Here is a 19,984-nt window from a genome sequence, read left to right on the forward strand (position 1 = left end):
TTTTTATGAAGTGCATTAAAAAAATTTAGAGGCACTTTGAAATGATGTGATGTTTGGACACGTGAAAGGGATAAGGAGAAGCGTCTAACAGCAAGAGGTCCACCTTGTGGACATGCGGGGTAACTACAAGGTTAGGGTTATTCTGGTGCACATGGGAGGGGAGTTCCTAGCTACACACCCAGCTCTTCAACGAAGTCAAGTCCAGAAATGGGGAATCTAACTGCAGTGTTAAAACGACCAGTCCCGTAGGTTCCCAGTGTCCATTTACCCAGTTTTCGGGTTTTCTCACGAGAAAGAGGCATGTCAGAAGGTGCTCGTGAGCAACCGAACGCATTTGAAGTCACACTAAACACGGGAGAGTGTTTTAGAGGCAGGCTGACCCGAGCCGAGTACTTGCCTGTGAGAGTGGTGGTGGCGGCGGCAGGAGCGTGTCGCTGCTGCGTACTTAGACAGTGGTTTTGTTTTTCTGGGGTGAGCGGTGGCAAGGCTGCCGGTTGCCTGTCCCCTAGTGCTGTGAGAGCAGCGGCATTTTGCGTTTAGAGTAATAAACAGTCATTTTTATTTTTCATCCTCACTGGAGGACATTCTTTATTGCTTTCAGAGAGAGAGGGGAAGGAGAGAGAGAAACGTTGGTGCGAGAGAGGCGCTGACCGGCTGCCTCCGTGCGCGCCCGACGGGTCGGGTTGGGTCGGGTGGGCTGCCAGCAGGTGAGGGCTCCGGAGAGAGGGCGGGAAGGCTGGGCCCGCGGCGGTTGTCTGTGTGGGGATGGCGTGGGCGCTGTCAGAGGCAGTGGCGGTGGAAGTGGCAGAAAGAATGCACGGGGACGCATCTTGGTGGCAACATCTGTAGGACGTGTTGATCGGCCCTGACTGGCCAGAGGAAGAGGAGAAATGAGGAACGAGTTCTTGGTTTTCGTCATGAGTCACTGGGTGAACAAAAGTGACGTTTAGTACTGGAATGGAAGGACAAGGTTTATTTTCCCTGGTGATGGGGAGGGACCGGAGGCGGAGAGGTCTGACTTGTCCTGAGAACTGCGGTGCCTGTCAGCACCGTCAGGAGTTCAGAAAGCAGCGCGTTGGACCTGGTGGTGCCCAAAGTAAAGGTCGGATCTTTGCACGTCTGAACACCATCGGTACGCAAAAATGACTTTCGGACGGAACCCGGTGAAACTGCAAGGAGAAAGTGGGGGACTGGGAGGGAGCCCCAGATTAAGAGGTAAAAGGGCAGTAGGAAACAGACAAGGGGGGAGTTCACGCCAGCCCAGGGGGACGTGGCACCGAGAAGCTGCGTAAAAGGAAGGCGACTTAGTAAGATCCCTTCCCGGTGGGAAGGCCAGACGGGGAGGCGTGGGGGGGACACTGGGCGCTGAGACTCCGAGAGCAGCGCAGGGTGGCAGCGCAGGGCCGGGACCAGGCTGGCCCACACGGGTGGCCCGGGTGGGGGGAGGCGTGACGTGCGAGTCAGGGGCCGAGCAAGTGTGGCCAGGGCCGAGGTAAATGTGCCCGGGTCGGGCTCTGAAGGAGTCCCCGAGAAACACGGAGGCCTGAGCAGCGTCCAATGCTGCAGCAGCGAGTGGCCGGTCCCCTGCAGCAGGCCCTGCTACCTGCCGGTCAGCCCCAGCAGGCAGCAACGACTGGACGGAGCGACTGAGAAGCGGGCGCTCTGGCGGCGCCGGGGTCAAGTCCCGGTGGCGTTGGAACGCTCTGATTACCCAAGCGGGGTCAAGGCCGCTTGCTGCTGTGCTGTGGGCATCTGACTGGGGAGGATGTTTTGTTTGACCCAGTGTTCATAAAACAGGAAAATGACAATGTAGGAAATAATATAATTGATCAAATGATAGAGCATTTATTTCAACTTTTCTATGCAATTAAAGCACACCGTGTATTCATTTTTATAAAGTAATCTGGTTACCACAGTGAATAGCAGCTTAGTAAGGACTCGTCAGGACAGCCTGCTCTGGGGTCAGGGGCCCACTCAGGACTGAAACGCAGACGGGACAGGAGCCGTCTTGGGCTCCTTGGTCCCTGGAGGCCGGAACCATATGAACAGACTCCCCGAGGTGCCCTGGAAGGACCCGTTTGCACTTACGTATTTTAAATCAAAGACTTCCAAGTGCAGCTTAATTTTTTTTATTACTTATAGATATTCTGAAGTACTAAGCAAGTTTTAATAATACTTCATAATTCAGTCCAAACTGTACTCATTTAAAATACTTTTTATATGATACATTTTGGTTTATTAAACTAGTTTTATAAATATAATTAAATATCGTTAACTCGGTAACAATTGTCTACTTCAAACACTAGTAAAAAAACAAGGCAATTCCTTTTCTGTGGTTTGCACGGGCACGTTTCGGGGGCTGGGAGCCAATGCTTTCTCTCGCCCATGAGACACGTCCTTGAATCCGGAGGTCAGAGGCACTCGTGCCTGAGCGACGGGCACTTTCTCTCTGCAGGGCTGTCCTGGGGGTGCCTCAGCTTCGGACGAAGAGGAACCGGGTGGAACCGGGTGGCCGCTAGATGTCCATGTCCGCGTCCGCCTCACGAGCCATGAACAGGGACAGCAGGCCTCTGCGCACGTTGAGCAGCTCCTCTTCTTGCTGTGGCCGGGAAAAGGGAGGGGACCCTTCCGTTTTAAAGGGTCACTGTCAGACCACGTAAACCGGGGGAAAATCAGGCTATCGCCAGGGGTTGGTTCGAAAGCGCCCCTTCTGTAAAGCTGTCGTGGAGCAGGGTCCTGCCTGTCTGACCCCCAGGGTCGGGCCTGGGCGCGGACTGGGCTCTGGCCCTCACTGACCTTCCGGATGACCGGCCGAGAGGAGACCTTTGGTCCTCTCAACCTCAAGTCTGCGGCATTTGGACTTAATATGCAAAGGCAAATACTCAACTAAGTGTCGTCTAGGAAACAGTTTCAACAAGGATCAATCTAGTTAGTCTGCTTCAAGCTAAACATCCTGATCTTCAACTACAGCAGCACGGTGAGCTTCATTTAAATTAAGTACATCAGTATATCCCGTGTACAAAGGTCAGTGCCCACGTACACGTGGAAACACCCGCCCCTTCGGGAAACCACCAAGGACTCGCTCCCTCGGGCGGAGCCTCAGACCCACCCAGCCATACTGCTCCTCCCAGAACCGACCGCCGGTCTGCTCGACCTTGGGAAAATGGAGTGATTTATCCCCAAATCTACGTAAATGAAGTCTTGTCCGAGTGTACGATAATTCTCTTTGGCGTCCTGACACCGCTTCTCCTTGAGAAGTGCTTGGCCATGGTGCAAAGAAATCATTGTTCTAGAGAACTGTTCAATTGGCAAATTGATAGGTTTTTACTTCTTTAGGAGGGACTCCTTAAGTCACCCCTATTATTTTACCATAGACATGATCCATTAGTCTAATTTAAATAACAAATCCCTGAGCTAAAACTGCCTCCCCTCAATCCAGAAAGAAAACCTGTGAAAGAATTTCCCATTAAAAGAAAGCATGATCGATGATTCCATTTGAAAAACCCAAACTGGACAGTTGGTTTACCATTTCCTTAAGAAGCCTGTCTTGGAGAATTTTCATGTTTTCTTTCATGAAACACATCTGTAAAATAAAGACATACATTGCCCCGTGAGATTTAGTATGAAACGTTCACGGTGAAACACAGACGCACCGACGCGGAGAGGAGGGACGCGACCGCCGGGCGCACCTCGGACGCGCGCACGGCCTCCTCCCGGTCGCTGCTGTAGAAGACGTTGGCGTCCAGGGAGGCCTTCAGAAGGTGGAGCCTGCGAGTGAGGCGGGGAGGCGTTACCTTCGTGTTCACCGGGATTCTGATTACATCGCTCTAGTTCATGCAATTTAAAAATCCCAATATAAAGTTGTTAACTCGAAATGTATAGATTCCTGCCCTGAAAGACATTGTACTAACCTCTCCTGTTCATTCTGTTGATAGGCAATGAGCTTCTGAACCGTCTTTTCCCAAAAGTCCTAAGTTTTAATGCAAAACTAGTTATACTTTGGCATGATTAAAAATGCAAACAGTGTAATTCACTATATTTCTCTTATTTCTGATTTAAACAAACAAGTTGGCTCTATGCTAAGAAGATTCCCGATGTCATACACTCGTTCAGATGAAAACACTGGAAGTGACACCCCCCACGAGTGCTGCCGTGCTGCCACAGGCACCCGCGCCGCACCGGACGGAGCCCGTGACTGAAGTGTTTATGTGACACTGTCTGACGTCCTTACGGAGGCTGTAAAGGCAGCAGTTCTGTAGAGGCTTTCCTGTGTGTGGCTCTTTAAAAGTGAGGTTTTAAAATTGTTTTTAAATTCTCAAAAGCACAAACCGCAAATTCCTTCTCCAAATCCTTTAAAGTCTGTGAATCTTTTTCAAAATTCTTCAACTCTTCTATGATGTTGAGCTGGAATTTATCAAGTTTTTGGATCCTATGAAACAAAATGAGTTTGTTTGAAAAACCCAGCACTCGGCAAATACAGCGTTCGGAAGAGATCTGACCACGTACCTGTACTCCTGAATGTGGTGGTTCATGGTTTTCAGATGCTGTTGAGCTGTTTTCCAAGACTGCTTGGTGAAATAATCCATCAGTTTTTGGTGGATCTGAAAAGGACTCATGTTTACAAAATGATAATCTAAACAAGCTATATTAAGAGCAAAGCCTTTCCTGTGAAACGGAAAGGACTACGAACTTAGAACAGTGGAAAACGAAGGACCCGGTGATGGAGACGAGGCGTCAGCGAGCAGGCTCAGAGCAGCGGCGGTTCCCCCACAAGGGCTTTGCCTGAGGGCGGAGTTGGGAACTGTTCGGTCAGGACGCCACACTCTCCGATACTTTTTAAAGGCGCCAGTGATTACAGTCCCCTTCAGGACCAAACCTCAAGGTCAAGTGAGAATGGTTTACTATGGGTTTCACAGAAACACAAGTCATCCACCTCTAGAAGACGAGTAACAGTACGGGATGCGGCAGCAGTGGGTTCACCGTTGTTCACGGGGAAACAATACCGGGATGAACTGTTTCTCCCGTGCGCCACCAGAGCCCTACTTTTGCCCCGCCCCGTGTAGGAGTCCCGGCTTCTCTGCTCAGACTGGGCCAACCGTGGCCAAGCCCCGAGACCACACCGGGGCCTCCAGCACGAAGGACGCCTGAGTGTGGCGCTGGTCAGGCCCAGGAGACGGGGCTTCTCTGGCTCGGGCCGCCTGCCCTCCAGTCCCCTCACTAGCGGTATCTGTCCTCCGTGAGATCAAAGAGAAAAGAGTCACAGAAGAGTCAAAATATCAAATGAATGAAACAGGGAAGAAGGACAAAGAGAAAGAACCTGTAAGGAGGAGGAGACGGTAACGCACAGGTTGCAGGAGAGAAACTCACTCGTGAGATGAGAGGCTTTCTCCAGTACGCGAGGGGAGCTGAAGTCATGAACAGGTGTTTTGTCGCAAAAAGATGAAACAAGTGGATATTCTAGCAGAAAGCATGGTATATCATCACATTATTTGTTGTAACTCAAACAACTCACATTGAATTTCTTCTTGAATTCGGTGTTAAACTGCTCACACATCACACCGACAGCCGCGGTTTCAGTTCCCCAGTTTTTCCCAGAAAAGGTGGAGTCGTTCGTTGACACTGAAGATGCACTTCTAGACACTAAAAAATGAAGACGGGCCTCCAAAATTAAAATACTCATTTTTATAAGCTTATCCTTACTTGTCATGAGGCTGAGAACAAAATCTTATTTTCCTGTTCTATGTAATCTTAAGGGTTACGAAATTAAAGGCACAGGCATAATTTTCTAATTTAAAAATAGTTGATGTATAAAGAACTTTTTTGGTATTAAAGCAGTAATGGTAACATTAAAATGGAACATTTTCAGATTATTTTAACTGGTTTTAGCTACTTCATGAATTAAGTATTTAGTAACACGGATTTCTGAGTAAGTTCCTAACCCAGCACCACCACCTGCACGAGGGGACCGGTGGTAGAAAGACAAGGGTGTTTATGAGTGGAAAAGAGCCCCACTGCACCCTTCACACCAAATCAACTTTGTGACGAAGCATCGTCGCCCTTGGGTCCCACCCAAGGGTCTTCACGAAGGGGTCTGTTTGGTGGATGGAGCATTCGAGATCTAAGAAACTGCCTTCCCGAATAACTGCATTTTGACACGTGCTGCATTTGTTGTACCTACCTTTGTGGTCTGGATCTTCAGTTTTAGTCAGTTTTGGGGGAAGCAAGTCTGCTGTCCCTTCCTGGTCCTCCTCCAGCCTTAGTTCGGGGTTACTGAGGTTGGCGTCTATGTACATTCGTTTGCGACAGAGATGGTGTGTCGGGCCTTAGGAACAGTTAAATAATAATGCTGTAGTCTTGATTAAAGTACCTGTTATGTTCTTTTATTAAAAAGCATTTATTTCAGTTAATTGTTTCTATCATTTTAGGCAACTGCATTAAATTCTGTCTAGTTCCTCATTTCCATTCTGGCATGAACTAGCTTGAGCAAGTCAGTGTGCCCAAGGCCAGCGATCCCCGCGAGGGACCGAAAAGCAAAGCAAAGCTGAGAGCACGAACCCGATCCATGAGCAGAGCCGCCGCGCAGGCCGCTCCCCGGCTGGTCTCCTCCTTCACTGGACGAGGACGGTGGAGATGCGGAGTGCGTTTCCTAAAACACACACCAAGGATGGAAAACAACACCCTCAGGACTCCTGGACTCGCCCTTGCCCGTTTCTCAAGCCCTGAAGTCAGTGTGTCGCAAACGCCGTCAGTTCTCCTTCCAGATTGTTCTGTCCCTCCCTTCTCACCTCTGAACTTCCGTGTAGCAACCTACATTCTTAGGGGAATCTCAGTCCCAAGTCTCAGTAATGCTCTCCCGCTGGCTTTTGTGCAGCTGCCCCCGCTTCTCAGTTCCCCCTGTTAGGGTTCTGACTTCTCTGAGTCCGAAAACGGGGAACTGCAGAAAATGAAAGTCTGAACTCCTCTTTCAAGCTCTGTCTTTAAGACCTCTTCATCTAACCTTGTGTTTTACTGTTTCATCATGCTGGTTTCTTTCTTCCAGTCAAATTGCTCTTTTCCTATTTTGTAAACATGCGTGTCTGCTCTGGGCCCCTCCCTGTACTCATGAGGGCTCTTTGTCCACTTAGTCGGCAGGCGCCCACCCTCCCGCCCCGGGCTGAGCCGGCCCCCGCCCTCCCCGCGCTGTACGATACTCTGCACCGTCTGTATTTTACAGACTGTTACAGCATTTTTGCCGATAGTGATGGACTTTCATAAGTGACAAAAGCTCAGCCAAATTCCTATACAATTATGAAGCCAGAAAGTCCTACTTACAAATATGTAAGGAGGTGGTTCACAGCTATATTCTCACTCTGTAAGACCTTGCTACTTACCATTGAAAAAAATTTAGCTCTCTTCTGTGCTCAAACTATCCTACATATTTTAAACAACACATTTACAGATAATAACAGTTGGAAATACTATGATAATTATTACAGGCCAGTAATCAATTCTCATCAGATCACCTTAGTTTAAACAAGGTTTGATGCTATACTATCATAGTATCTCCCTTTTACTTTGTATATCATTTTAATTGATAATTGGAGGTTTAATTTCCATGAACAGTTTTTTCTGAACTATAACTGCTTATAGCTGAATAGCTAATGCAATTTGTGTTTTTTTAAGTACCACAGAATTTACATTTTATCTACAATAGTACTATTCTTAATAGGAATAAACCTGGGATATGAATAAACAAGACATAAAGAAACCCAAATAAAGTAAAAAAAAACTAAAGCCCCCCAAATTAAACAATGTAAATTTTGAGGGACCAATTCTGCTGCCAAAAGCCAACACCTATTCAAAACTGAAAACCAGGAGCCCGTAGACAACGACAACATTCCTTTGATACCAAGCATCCACCAAAAACCACGGCTAAGCTTGCCGCTCGCAGGGTGTCTGTGTGACATTTCGCAGGAGGTCACAGCGCCCGCGACACTAAAGAGACCAGAGCGTGTAAGGCACGGCGCGGGCTGCGGAACCGTTGTGGATGCGGGCCGCAGCCTTCCTTCCGTGCGCCCGCGCCCTGGAGGGCCTAGGCAGGCAGGCGGCTCTGCCAGAGCTGCCGGGGTTGTGGGAGATACAAAACGTCGGGAGTGTTTTTCCAGAAAAGCAAAAAAGTAAACCCAGAAAACAGGTTTTTTTAAATCCAGTAAAAAGGCAGCCCATAAAACACTTTGGGATTAATCTGACAAGTAGTATAATTTTCTCTGTGAAGATTTGGTACAATTTTGTTGGAAACAAGACCAAAAAGCAGAAAAATGAAAAATGTGGATGAGAAAGCTTGATATCAATACTGGGAAATGGCATTATTTCCTTAGACAAAACCAGTGCTAGAACTTATACGGACAAGTGAAGGGCCAAGAGAATTCAGGAGCGCGAGGAGAGCACGGCCAGGCGCGGTGCGGCGGGAGACGCCGGAGCGCACGACCACACGTGTTGAAGCGCCGACGCACGTGCTGCGGGTGCGCTGGCCGCTCTCACGGCAGAGCCGGCGGCTGCCGCGGCTGGAACCAAACCGGCATCACCAAGGACGCCAGAGGAAGGGGGTGCCGAGCATGACGGTGCACTAGGTCACTCTCCGTAGGCAGAGACAAAGCCGGGAGACATCTTTGCGTACAGAGGTCAGTCCACATTAAGAGAATTTACCGTGTAAATATTTGAGTATTTACAATGTGTCAGGGAGCGTGCTTACGTAACAAACCTATTTAATTTTTCACGGCCCCGTTTTGCAGTTGGGGAAACCGAGGTGCAGAGGGAATCGCCACCCCTAAAAGGACGTCACACAGGCAGCACACGGCGGGGCCAGGGTGTGAGCGCAGTGCTGTCTGACGCACGTCGCCGTCAGCCGTGCCCAGGTGTGGCGACCTCTGTCCCCTGGGCAAGCAGCTCGGCACCTTTGTTACCGCTGCAGGCTTCTCCGGATGGAGCCATCAATCCCACCCAAGCAGAAACGGGCAGGCGACTATAAATTGGTACCAGAGTGTGCACAACTTAAAAATTCAATACAAATACACTCCCTGTAGACATTACATTTTTACATCTCTCTCTCACTTTAACCCATAATTGATTCCTATTTCTGATATCTTTTTGGAAGACTTTTGAGCCTACCTACATATTTTATTAAGAAATGGTACATATAACAACACATAAATTTTTCAATTTGTTGAATTTAATATTCATACCAGTTACCTACTAGTTTTAAAGTTCCTACAAAACTCTAAAGCAAATGCTATAGTCCTACTGTTTTCAGCTACAGTCCTTGTCAATTGGCGTTGTCAGCCTGTGACTGACAGCTCTATAGGTTACAGACTTTGAGTGACACTAAAATCTGAAAGCAGTGCTGGTTTGAAGCCGATCACATCTAGAAAGTGAACGATGCGGTTTGAACACACACGCAGCACCTCACGGGAAGCTGCCGTCCCCTCAGAGGGCTCCCGCCGGCACCCCCCCCCCCCCCCCACCGCCCCGTGCACCGCAGCTGCAGCCAGTCCCTGAGGCTCACTGCGGCTGGGTGACTGGTCGGTAGGCCCCTCCGTCCTCCGGACCAGACACGAGATCGTAAACTAAGTAGACAAGCAATATGCACTTGATTAGAGAAAATGATTTGCCCACCTCAAATATATCTGATAAAGGAAAATACAATCTTACCGAAGAGAGGGATTGTGGAATGGGTGAGCAACTTTCTCTCGCACATAGATTTTTTTCACTGTTTCTCGGTAACTTGATTGGATCTCCAACACTGTATTTACTGTTTAAGGACTCAGGTGGTAAGGTTTTTGCCTTGGGTGACAGGGATGTGGGTACGCAGCCATGATCCCGAGTGAAGCCCTGGTCCGTGCCTTCCTCCACACCTGTACTCCTCACAGAACACAAACGAAACGGAGATGGCAGGTGTTACTGCTGTCTGCCTCAGAAACGGGGTGATTTATCAAAGCCTCAGGTCTGACTGTATGTAAAAAGGATGGACTTTCACTACTAAATCAAGACCAAGTTATGTTTAAAATATTGTGTAAGACTTTAAAAATATTAAATGACTGCATTTAAAGTGTAATGGTGACACCCCCTCTGAATAAGAACATCCAACACGTTTTCAAACAAAATCATCTGCCCTGAGCGCTGCACCCTGACAGCAGCCCGGGCGCTCCTGTGCCACCGCCGCTCCTGTGCCACCACCGGCGCCCTTGCACAGCGCAGTCTCAGAGCTGACGGCCCGGGCGCTCCTCTGCCCCCGCCGGCGCCGGCGCACAGCGCAGTCTCGGAGCTGACGGCCGGGAAGGCTCGGGTAGTCACTGCTCTAGTTGCTTCATGTATAGATGAGGGAATTCATGACTGCGATACATCTTAATGTAAATGAATTCTCAGTTCTCATACCAAATCAAGACCTGTCTTTGAGTGTGTACGGGCTTATCTGAGATGACCGTGGTACCAACCACAATGAAGATATTCTAGAGAAGAAGAGCCACTTTAGAGGAAGTGTATGTGTTAACTCATGTAAGTCTCAAATGTTAACTGAAATTATGGATACTTAGACATGCTCGAAAACAGGGGTGCCAAACTCATTTCCACCGGGGCCACATCAGCCTCGGGGTTGCCCTCAAAGGGCGGAATGTAATTTAGGACTGTATGCATGTAACTGCTCCTGAACAGTTGCGCGAGAGCTCGGCGCTGCCGCCGGGTAGAAACAAGGTGCCCGGCCGGAAAAACAAGGTGGGGGGCCGACTCGGCCCGTGGGCCTGGTGCTCGCCGCCTGTGCTCCGAGACACCCTCGAAAGGAGCTGACGGAAGGAGCGAGGGCAGATGCCAGTGCCGTAGCAGCACTGTTCCCAAGTCTACTTAGCAAAGACCAAGTTCTGAGCGTTTGTTTAAAAATAAAGTTTTGACTACCCACAATCTTAATTTACCCCTCCAAATTAGTCTTCAAATTGTATTTTCATACAGAGTTACAATAAAACAATTAAATACTCAACTGAAGAAGAAAAGGTACTGACATCTCATTACTTCGATGGACGGAGAGCTCCCGGATGAGGAAGACGCAGGAGAGGAGTCAAGGCTGTTCTCCCCGCCCGCCCTTGCCTTTGACGCACGCTTCTGAGTCTGGGCGGAGAGAGCGTCCTGCTCGCTCTTCGGCAGCATCACGGTGTCGCCTCTGGAATAGGTGTCCTCCTCCTACGTGTAGTGATAACGTTCAATTATAGTGGCCTAGCAGTGGTCTGTGCTTGGGCACGTAAACTATTTAAATTACACTGAAGTATTTATTAACCCTCCGTTACTGCATGTGAGCACAGGAGGCACCACCACATGTGCAGTGACAGGCCGGTACCTGGAGCCCCACAGGAAATGTGGTGCATACGCTGTAATGAGTACCACACGAGATACACACCAACATTGAGGTTCAAAGGAGGTGACGTTCTGTTCAGGGGAAGCAGAGGGCCGGCCTGGGGCCCCGGCTCGGGGTCCGGAGAGGCAAGTGGCGAGAGGCGCGCGCTGAGAGGACGGAGGACGGCCGCCAGGGCAGAGCGGCACCGGGCTCGTGCGGAAGTCACGGGCCATCTCAGCTGCCCCAGCTAGGGGTGTGCTGGGGAGGGGGACACGGGCTTGTGAAGGTAGGAGACGTGCAGGCTTGTTCTCCGGAGAGACGAGGGTGGTCTGGGGAGAGCGCCCTGACTGCACGCAGAGCGAGTGGCAGTGAGAAGTGACAGAGAACACGGAGGCGAGCCACAGCGTCCTTAGTGTCTCCCAGGTTTCAGGTGGGAGACAGCCGGGTTCCAGCAGGCGGAGTGGAGGTCAGTGACTTGAAGTCAGGACGGGGTGGTGTGCAGCACCTCCCTTCAGTGCCAGACTCCCTGGGCTCAGACCTTGGTTCCACCGTTTCCTGCCTGCGCGGACCTCGCGCGAGTGCCTTCGTCTCTCGGAGCCTCACCTTCTCACTGGTACAACGAGACGTCAGTAACAGTCCAGTCACCTGTCGTGCTTATGAGCTTTTAAAAGTCAAACCTGTGAGGCACAGATGGCCCTGGATTCACAGGGACGTAGCTCCCAGTAAGCCCCGTGCGTGGTGAAAATGCGGTTCAGTCACAAATGCACTAACTACGTCTAACCTCCGGAACTCCCCTGCTCTGGTCTACCTGAGCTGCGCTCTGAAGGAAAGGTGCACGGGACGCTGGCCCTGGGGACCACGCGCCTGCTGGGCGCTGCGGCTCGTGGGAAAGGGGTCATACCACATTTTGCTAGCCTGGGAAAATACCAAAATTCAAAACTTGAAGAATGGCCTCTATTGAATGTGTATTGCATTCGCACCATCATAAAGGCAGATTTTAAGTTGAATCATTGTAAGTTGAGGACTGCACGGAAGATATAGTACCTGGCATGTTATTAACACTTTTTTTTAAACTTTAAGAAAAGCTTTCAAGCACGGGTGGGTAGGGATGTGTGTGTCATTCTGGGACCTAAGGACTGTCCTGTCTCTGTGCTCAGACGGAACGGTGGGCGTGAGAACTCAGGCCCGCACTTGCACTTCCAGTCGAGAGAGAGGCCCACGGGTTCCTAACCGTCCACACTCCTTGAAGCACAGTTTTGGGAAGACCCAGTACTTCTCTCATTCAAGGACATTATTATTTTTTATTAAAGGTTTTATTTATTTACTTTTAGAGGGGGAGGGAGGGAAACATCGATGTGTGAGAGACACATTGATCGGCTGCCCCTTGCACACCCCCACCCGGGGACCTGGCCTGCAACCCAGGCATGCGCCCTGACTGGGAACCAGCGACCGTTTGGTCTGCAGGCTGGCATTCAATCCACTGAACCTCACCAGCCAGGGCAGAAGGGTATTTTCTTGAAGTTATAATTCTACTCGAGTCAAACGTCAGTTTTGTAACAGGAATGCCAACTTATTACAAATTTTAACGTTATATTGTCTAAGGGTCAATTTTTAGAATTATGTAAATTTTCTTATAGAGGGTTAAATCTTGAAGTGAAAAGATAAACCTAACATTTTTATAAAAATATATTTTGTATTCAGTATGTTAAGAAGCGTTTAGAAATTACTCTGAGCCGTTTCTATTCACCTTCACTGGCACCCTCCCCCTCGGCGCCTGTGAGACTTCCTGCTCGCGCTCCGACTCGGAGTTGGAGAGCTCCTTGTAACTGATCTTGGCGTTGGCTGCTCTGCGCGGGCGCCGGGCTCTCCCATCTGGGATGCTCTCATCTGCCTTCTTGCTGATGTTTTCCTTGGGTGTCTTCAGAAAAAGATTTCCGAATGTTATACCAATATTTGAGTTACAAGTACAAGTTACTTACTGTAAAACTGAAACTGTGATAACACCTACATGAACTCTTTCTAGAAATAAAAGATTCATGATTAATTTTAAAAATGAATGCAGAGACAGTTTTTTGAAAACAACTGGTATACACCAGAATATTACTTAGCCATTAAAAATTAAATCTTGTCCTTTCCAACATGGATAAACCTGGAGATTATGGTAAGTGAAATAAGTTGGACAGAGAAAAACAAACACCATATGATTTATATTATATGTGGAATTTCAAAAACAGAACAGCAACCAACTCATACAGAGAACAAACTGATGGTTGCCAAAGGCAAGGGGATTTAGAAGCACAAACTTCCAGTTACACATTTTTTTAAAAGGACTGGATTTTATATTTCCATTCCAAATATCTTCTCTATCACCATTTTATCCCTGTGATTAAAGCTCTGATTTATAAAAGGAAAGAGTAAGAGAAAGGCATCAAAAACACCCATCAGCACAGGGTAAGGCAGACCTGAAACAGGCTGCCCGCCGGTGGAACAGGTGGAGGAAAAGTGAGGCATGAGGATGGGAGCAGTTAGGGGACAAGGAACTGATAACAAGGATAAAACCATGAGATGACAAATTTTTTCACGATGAGAAAAAAATGATATTTAAATGAATCTCTGAATACAAACTTCTGAGTTTTACCATTTTAGATCTTGGTTGGTCTCTTTCCAAAAGTGGTCCTGCAATTCAAGAAAAAAAGGTTAAGTTTTTTGAAGTGGGTAAAAACTGGCATTAAAATGTATTAGAATGTTTCTGCATATGTTAAAATCATAAAAAATAAGACTACATCTTTAAACTCATTCAAACTTTAAATTTCAAGATGATTTGAGGCTAAATTGACATTGATAACTTTAAGTATAATATTTGATATGAATTACCAATTTTCCTTCTCCTTTATATTGTAAAGCTTTTCAAACATACAAGAGAATATGTAATATGTTATAAAGTTAATACCATTGAAATTTAAGAACTAGAATGCGAATATAATGTTGAATCTACTTATGTGTATTTTTTATGTGGCCCTCCACACCTCCTCTGCTGAAAGATAACCATTATCCTGAAATCTGGTTCTCATTCACGCGATCTCAAAGGAAGTCTTAACTCACAGGTATGTATCCCTAAGCAATATAATGAAGTCTGTAAAACAGAACCACGTCATAAGTAATGCTGTGTAACTTGCTTTATTTTTCACTCATTATGTTTCTAAGATTTATCACATGCTGAGAGCAGCTTTAGTCCTTAACCCCTGTTTTGCCCTTCAAGCACAATTTCAACTTCCTAAAAGTTCTCGAAGCCGAAGGAGAGGGATGCCCGAGCAGAGGCGGCAGCGAAGCTCCCGGAGAAAGGAGCCCAGCCCCAGCGGCGGGACCGCTCGGACTCCGCTGTCCCCCGGCCAGCTCAACAATCCGCTCAGAAGCTTCCTTCAAAGGTAGTTACTGACTAGCATTCTAAACTCGCACGTCACTCCAGGGTCTCTGATTGCTTCTCCCTTGTTAAAGTGCCTTTACTTGCACATCCTCCCACCAGACTGTAAGTTCCCTGGGGGCACGGGAACCCTCTGCCTCCCCAGTGCTCCAGAGTCCGCTCACTGTGACCAGGCCCCACGGGTTCCACCCACGTTCTGGTTCCCGCGGGACCGCGCTCCCCGGGCACACCCTGCTGTTCCGTGTTTCAGTCTCTCGCACGTGGCAGTAGTGCCGCTGCCCTTCCTCCTGCACACATGACTTGCCTCTCACCGGTTCTCAAGACTCAGCTCCACTTCCAAACACATGCCAGAGCTCATTTCCATGTCTCTATTTTAATTTCTTTTTAAGCCATCACTCCTCCCCCGCCCCACAGGTCACTACTAGTTATTTTCATCCTGAAATAAAATAAAAGCTGATTCCCAGGAAAAATCCCCAGAAGTGAAGATAGTGTAAGGAGCCGTCTGGGACAACTTCAGGCGCACCACATTCGCATCCTGGGGATGCTGAAAGCAGAAGAGACCAAGAAATTGAAAACCTATTTGAAGAAATAATGACAGAAAACTTCCCTAATCTGGTGAAGTAAACAGACAAGTTGAAGAAGCACAGAGAGTCCCCAAACAAGATGAACACAAAGAGGACCACTCCGAGACACGTGCTAAGTAAAATACAAAAGGCTGCAGACAAAGATAATCTTAAAAGCAGTTACCGACAAAAGAGCCCCCTTAAGACTGTCAGCTGATTTCTCCACAGAAACTCTGTAGGCCACAGGGATTGGCAAGAGAGATTCAAAGTGATCACTCCACCCAGCAAAGCTATCATTTAGAATTGAAGGACATATAAAGAACTTCCTAGACAAGAGAAAGCTAAAGGTTGCATCACTACCTGTATTATATGAAATGAGAAAGGGTCTTCTAAGGAAGATGAAAAATATGAATAAAATGGCAATAAACACATACCTAACAGGTGAATCTAAAAACTCCAAAGAGGCAGAGTAGAAATAGAGTCCGACAAAGAGAACATGTTGACCCTGACGGGAGAGGGGGCGGGACTAAGAGGTACAAACCGGCTGTGACGGGACAGCCACAGGGATGTGAAGTGCAGGGAGGGAGCACAGGCGACGATATTCTAACAACTGTGCGGGGTCAGACGGGCACTAGACGTACAAGGACGAGCACGTGGTAAGTTACGTGATGTCCCATCACTGGAGTGTGCACCCGACACTAATACAACACTGTGTGTCAACTATAATTGGAAAAGAGAACCTTAAATAAAAAAGCCAATGCCCTTAAAATAAGTATAAGTTAACAGGTCAGAGTTATGCTGTCTTCTATTAAAAATGGAATATATAAAATCTTTGATTCTACTGTTTTATTAAACATTGAAATTAACGTTAAGCAATGAAAGTAGTCGTTATTTCCAGCCCCAAACTCGTACCTCAGACTCTCACCCAACCACTTTAAGAGACTTGCTTAGGGAAAGCAGAATCCATTTGCTAGGAAAACATTTTGTGGGAAATTTGGGCAAAAATAGTTCTGCAACAAAATTGTTTTCCTTTTAATGTATTTTTATTGCATCTATGTGAATTCCTAAAAAGTATGTGTTGGTGAGGCAGGGAATGGGACATTATCCAAACTTTGACTTTGTTAAAGGTGTCGGGTCCGTGGGTACTTAATGCATTCATCGCAGCAAAGCGAAACGGGAGGCCCCACACGGACAGACGACGAGAGCGCGCCGCGGGCCGAAGACCGTGCGAGGCAGAGCCCGTGTCCCCGAGGCCCCGCCGCAGAGCGGCCGTGCACAGATGCCCGTACCCCTGGACCGGTAGAAAGCACAGCCACGGCAGTGTGTGTGTGTGTGTGTGTGTGTGTTTTCCCTCTCTTCTTCTCTTCATAAGGGTGTGTGACTAAAAATACTGTCCACGTACAAAACCGGACTTATCAACCAACAGAGCGTTTGACGTGGGTGAACCAGCAGACCCGTCGGCAACACCTCTCCAAGCAGTGGTTTCTCACTTGCTTTCCCGCTCCTCTGTCTCCTCCTCACACCTCTGCTCCTGCCGTACACGGCCAGCTGCGGCTTGGGCTTCGGCTCTGCCAGCCAGCTGACATCGGTCTTGTTGTCATCGCACCTGTACTCGGTGTCGGTGTCACTAAAGAGGCTTTTCTTTTTGTGACTCCTTACAATCTATTAAAAAAAAGAACCCTCGTAAAAGATGAGGAAATGCGTCTTATTACACGTCATGCAAAGTAAGATCAGCAAAAAAAAAAAAAAGTCCACTAAATATCCAGAAAAACTAACAGTGCATGTTTTTAGCATACTAATCCACCTGGCACTAAGGACCTATTCAAGAAAGCCACTTGGAAATCTAGATCAGAGAGCAAGATTTGTATTTTGTTGTCAGTGTCGTTATTAAAGGTTAAGTCAGAACGGCTCGCTTCTGTAGAAATGTAGCCTGTCACCATCAAAGATGGCAAAGCTGTCACAGGCATCACTGGGTGCTCACAGCAGCTCACAGGCCATGAAGAAAAGTCGTAATGAGAACATGTAATTTCTGAGGAAACAAGTGGTCCAATTATTTCTGTTTTGCAGTTCCGTGATAAACTTTGGTATTGGGAAATCATTGAAAGAAGTACTAGTTTTAATAGACATCAGGATATTATAACTTACTCTTTTATCTTTTGTTTTGAGAGACGGTTCAAGTTCATCATGATTCCTTAAACCAACCCTTAAACAAAAAATGCATTCATTAGTTTTTATTAACTTTAAGTACTTGTTTTCTTAAGGTAGCATGCACTAAACAGTCAGACCTGGGTTTTTGGCCTTACTCTACTAATTCACTATATCATGCTGGGTACTCGATTTTTACTCTCTGACCTCAGTTAACTATAAAGTTGCAAGGTTAGATAAAAATACTACTAAATCCTTTCGGCTTTATCATGTAAGATATACAAGTAATATTAAAGTGCACAGAGTCCACATTATTCTAGAAGTACAGTTGACAAACTCCATTGGTTTGAACTGCACAGGTTCACTCATACACAGATGATTGTTAGTAAACACTACAAATGTGTTTTTCTCTTTACTGTAAGAATGCAGTCTAGAATGCATACGTCATACAAATATGTGTTTATCTGCTAGTTATGTCGTCAGGCTTCTGGGGCAACGGTAGGATGTTAGTAATTAAGTTCTGGGGGAGTCAAGAGTTACACACAAATTTTTAACTGCAGGGGGGTCGGAGCCCTAATGCCCATGCGGTTCAAGGGTCAGCTATAGATGCTGAAAGAATAGGGTCATAATGGGAGTAACCTTGACAAGGGCCCTTTAATTCACTCTTTCAATATATTAAAAACTCTCTAGATAAACTGGGAGGAAGTATTTAAGAAAAAGAACAATTGAGATAAGCACATTTTAATCCGATCCCACTAATTATAATAAAGCACTTACAACTTTATTGAATTATCCACACAGGCTTCTCTAGTTGTAGCTTGAAATTCCTGGATCTATATTGTGAGTAAGCATTACATTTTTTCTAGTGTCAAAAGAAGGTAAACGAAAACTAAAAGAAATGAAGTCTCATTTCTATCATGCCATATACCCATAAGCTGTAACAATAAAACTAAGCTTACTAAAATGGTTTCATATTTAAGAAAGCTAGTACTGTAAAATATACTAAAAATGAGTAATTGTTTTAAAATTTTGAAACAATTGTAAAAAATTTAAACTGTATCTAAGAAAAGTGATTTTCGTGATGAAGTAGTCTGAGTTCCTCTATGTCCCAATTACTCATTTTCTCTACTTCAGAGGACTCCAAAGGAAATTAAATACACTGATGTCAGTACCACAGAAATTTAAAAATACTTAAAACTGTATGGAAGAAGACTAGACTTCAGGTGGTAAGCACACAATGGAGCGTACAAATGTTGCATTACAAAGTTGTGCACCTGAAATCCCTGTAATGTTATTAACCAGTGTTTCTCCAATATATTTAATAAAAATAAACAATCTATATTTTTAAATATTTTAAAGCATATCTATAAGGATGTAAATAAAAGAGATACACTCTAGTAACTGCATAATAAATACAAAATAAATATAAAATAACATTTCTAGCTTACTCCAAGTTTTATAATAGGCTCATCAGTTCCACTCATATTAAAATTGTAAACATCATTCCTGCAAAAATGAGAAGAAACATTAACTCCATTCTATAATAACTTTATTTTCTTTAAATGTGAAAAAAATTATAAATTTCTTGAAAAATTACTTACAGTGGGTATTCAGAAGTAACATTAACAAAAGTAGTCTTCAGTTGTCTGTAACTTTTTCTCTGAACCTTTTCCTAAGTACAAAAGTTTACATAAAACCATTCGAACTTGTAAATTTCTACACTCGGCAAATAAATAACATATGCAATTAAATTTTCACATTATTTTCTAATTGTTTTTCTACTAACATAAACTTCACACTTGTAACAGTTTCCTTAAATAAAAGTATTAAACATCCATAGTTAAAAATATTGAAGACTTCGGTATTAACTAAAAGCATAATGAAAGTGTAAATCAAATAACTTCTTGTACATGGGCAAAACGACCTCACTGGCATTCTACAAGCTGAATTGAATCTTGGTGACTGTAGAACCACACATACCATTGTTTCTTGTACTCATGTGCTTTAACTTCTTAAATAGAAAGACTTTCAGAGAGGCTGAGGTTTATGTAAAATCTCATGTAAAAGACTCAAAATTACATCAATCAACGAGGACTATTAGGGGAAAATGTGTAAGATTACTCCTATAGCATGCTGTTCAAAATATATTCGAGCTCATCAAAAAATAGGGTAGAAAAAAAATAGGGTAGAGAAGTTGTTAAATAAAATGTTAATGAAGTAATTGGTTTTCATTCTCACTGAAGATATGTTTTTATTGGTTTTGGAGAATAAAGGTGGGGGTGGAGAGAGAGAGGAGGGGAGAGAGGAACGTCGGTCGGCCGCCTCCCGCACGTGCCAGCCGAGGGCGGAAGCTGCAGCCTGGCATGTGCCCTGGCCGGGAGCCGACCTGCAGCCTGTTGGTGCCCAGGACTGCGCTCCAACTGATCGAGCCAAAGTTTCTCTCTCAATGTATTAATTCTCTGGTCACTTTATCTGACTTAACCTTTTTAGTATGATTTC

The 19,984-nt window shown here is 46.1% G+C and overlaps 1 protein-coding gene across 1 annotated transcript in view; it reads right to left on the minus strand.

The window, feature by feature from the left end:
* Positions 1-2,515: 2,515 nt before the first annotated feature.
* Positions 2,516-19,984, minus strand: part of SYCP2 (synaptonemal complex protein 2) — a 47,965-nt gene continuing 30,496 nt past the window's right edge. The window contains exons 22-35 of the mRNA XM_036009468.1: positions 19,087-19,157; positions 18,934-18,991; positions 18,263-18,318; positions 17,486-17,543; positions 16,808-17,002; positions 13,104-13,274; positions 6,556-6,646; positions 6,179-6,322; positions 5,513-5,640; positions 4,507-4,601; positions 4,330-4,429; positions 3,912-3,970; positions 3,654-3,768; positions 2,516-2,599 (exon numbers count right to left, since the gene is read on the minus strand). Coding sequence (XP_035865361.1) covers positions 2,516-2,599; positions 3,654-3,768; positions 3,912-3,970; positions 4,330-4,429; positions 4,507-4,601; positions 5,513-5,640; positions 6,179-6,322; positions 6,556-6,646; positions 13,104-13,274; positions 16,808-17,002; positions 17,486-17,543; positions 18,263-18,318; positions 18,934-18,991; positions 19,087-19,157 — 1,425 coding nt within the window. The remainder of the gene's footprint in view (positions 2,600-3,653; positions 3,769-3,911; positions 3,971-4,329; positions 4,430-4,506; positions 4,602-5,512; positions 5,641-6,178; positions 6,323-6,555; positions 6,647-13,103; positions 13,275-16,807; positions 17,003-17,485; positions 17,544-18,262; positions 18,319-18,933; positions 18,992-19,086; positions 19,158-19,984) is intronic.

This window comes from Phyllostomus discolor, chromosome 9 (assembly GCF_004126475.2).
Source record: "Phyllostomus discolor isolate MPI-MPIP mPhyDis1 chromosome 9, mPhyDis1.pri.v3, whole genome shotgun sequence".
In the NCBI taxonomy this organism is placed as follows: Eukaryota; Metazoa; Chordata; class Mammalia; order Chiroptera; family Phyllostomidae; genus Phyllostomus; species Phyllostomus discolor.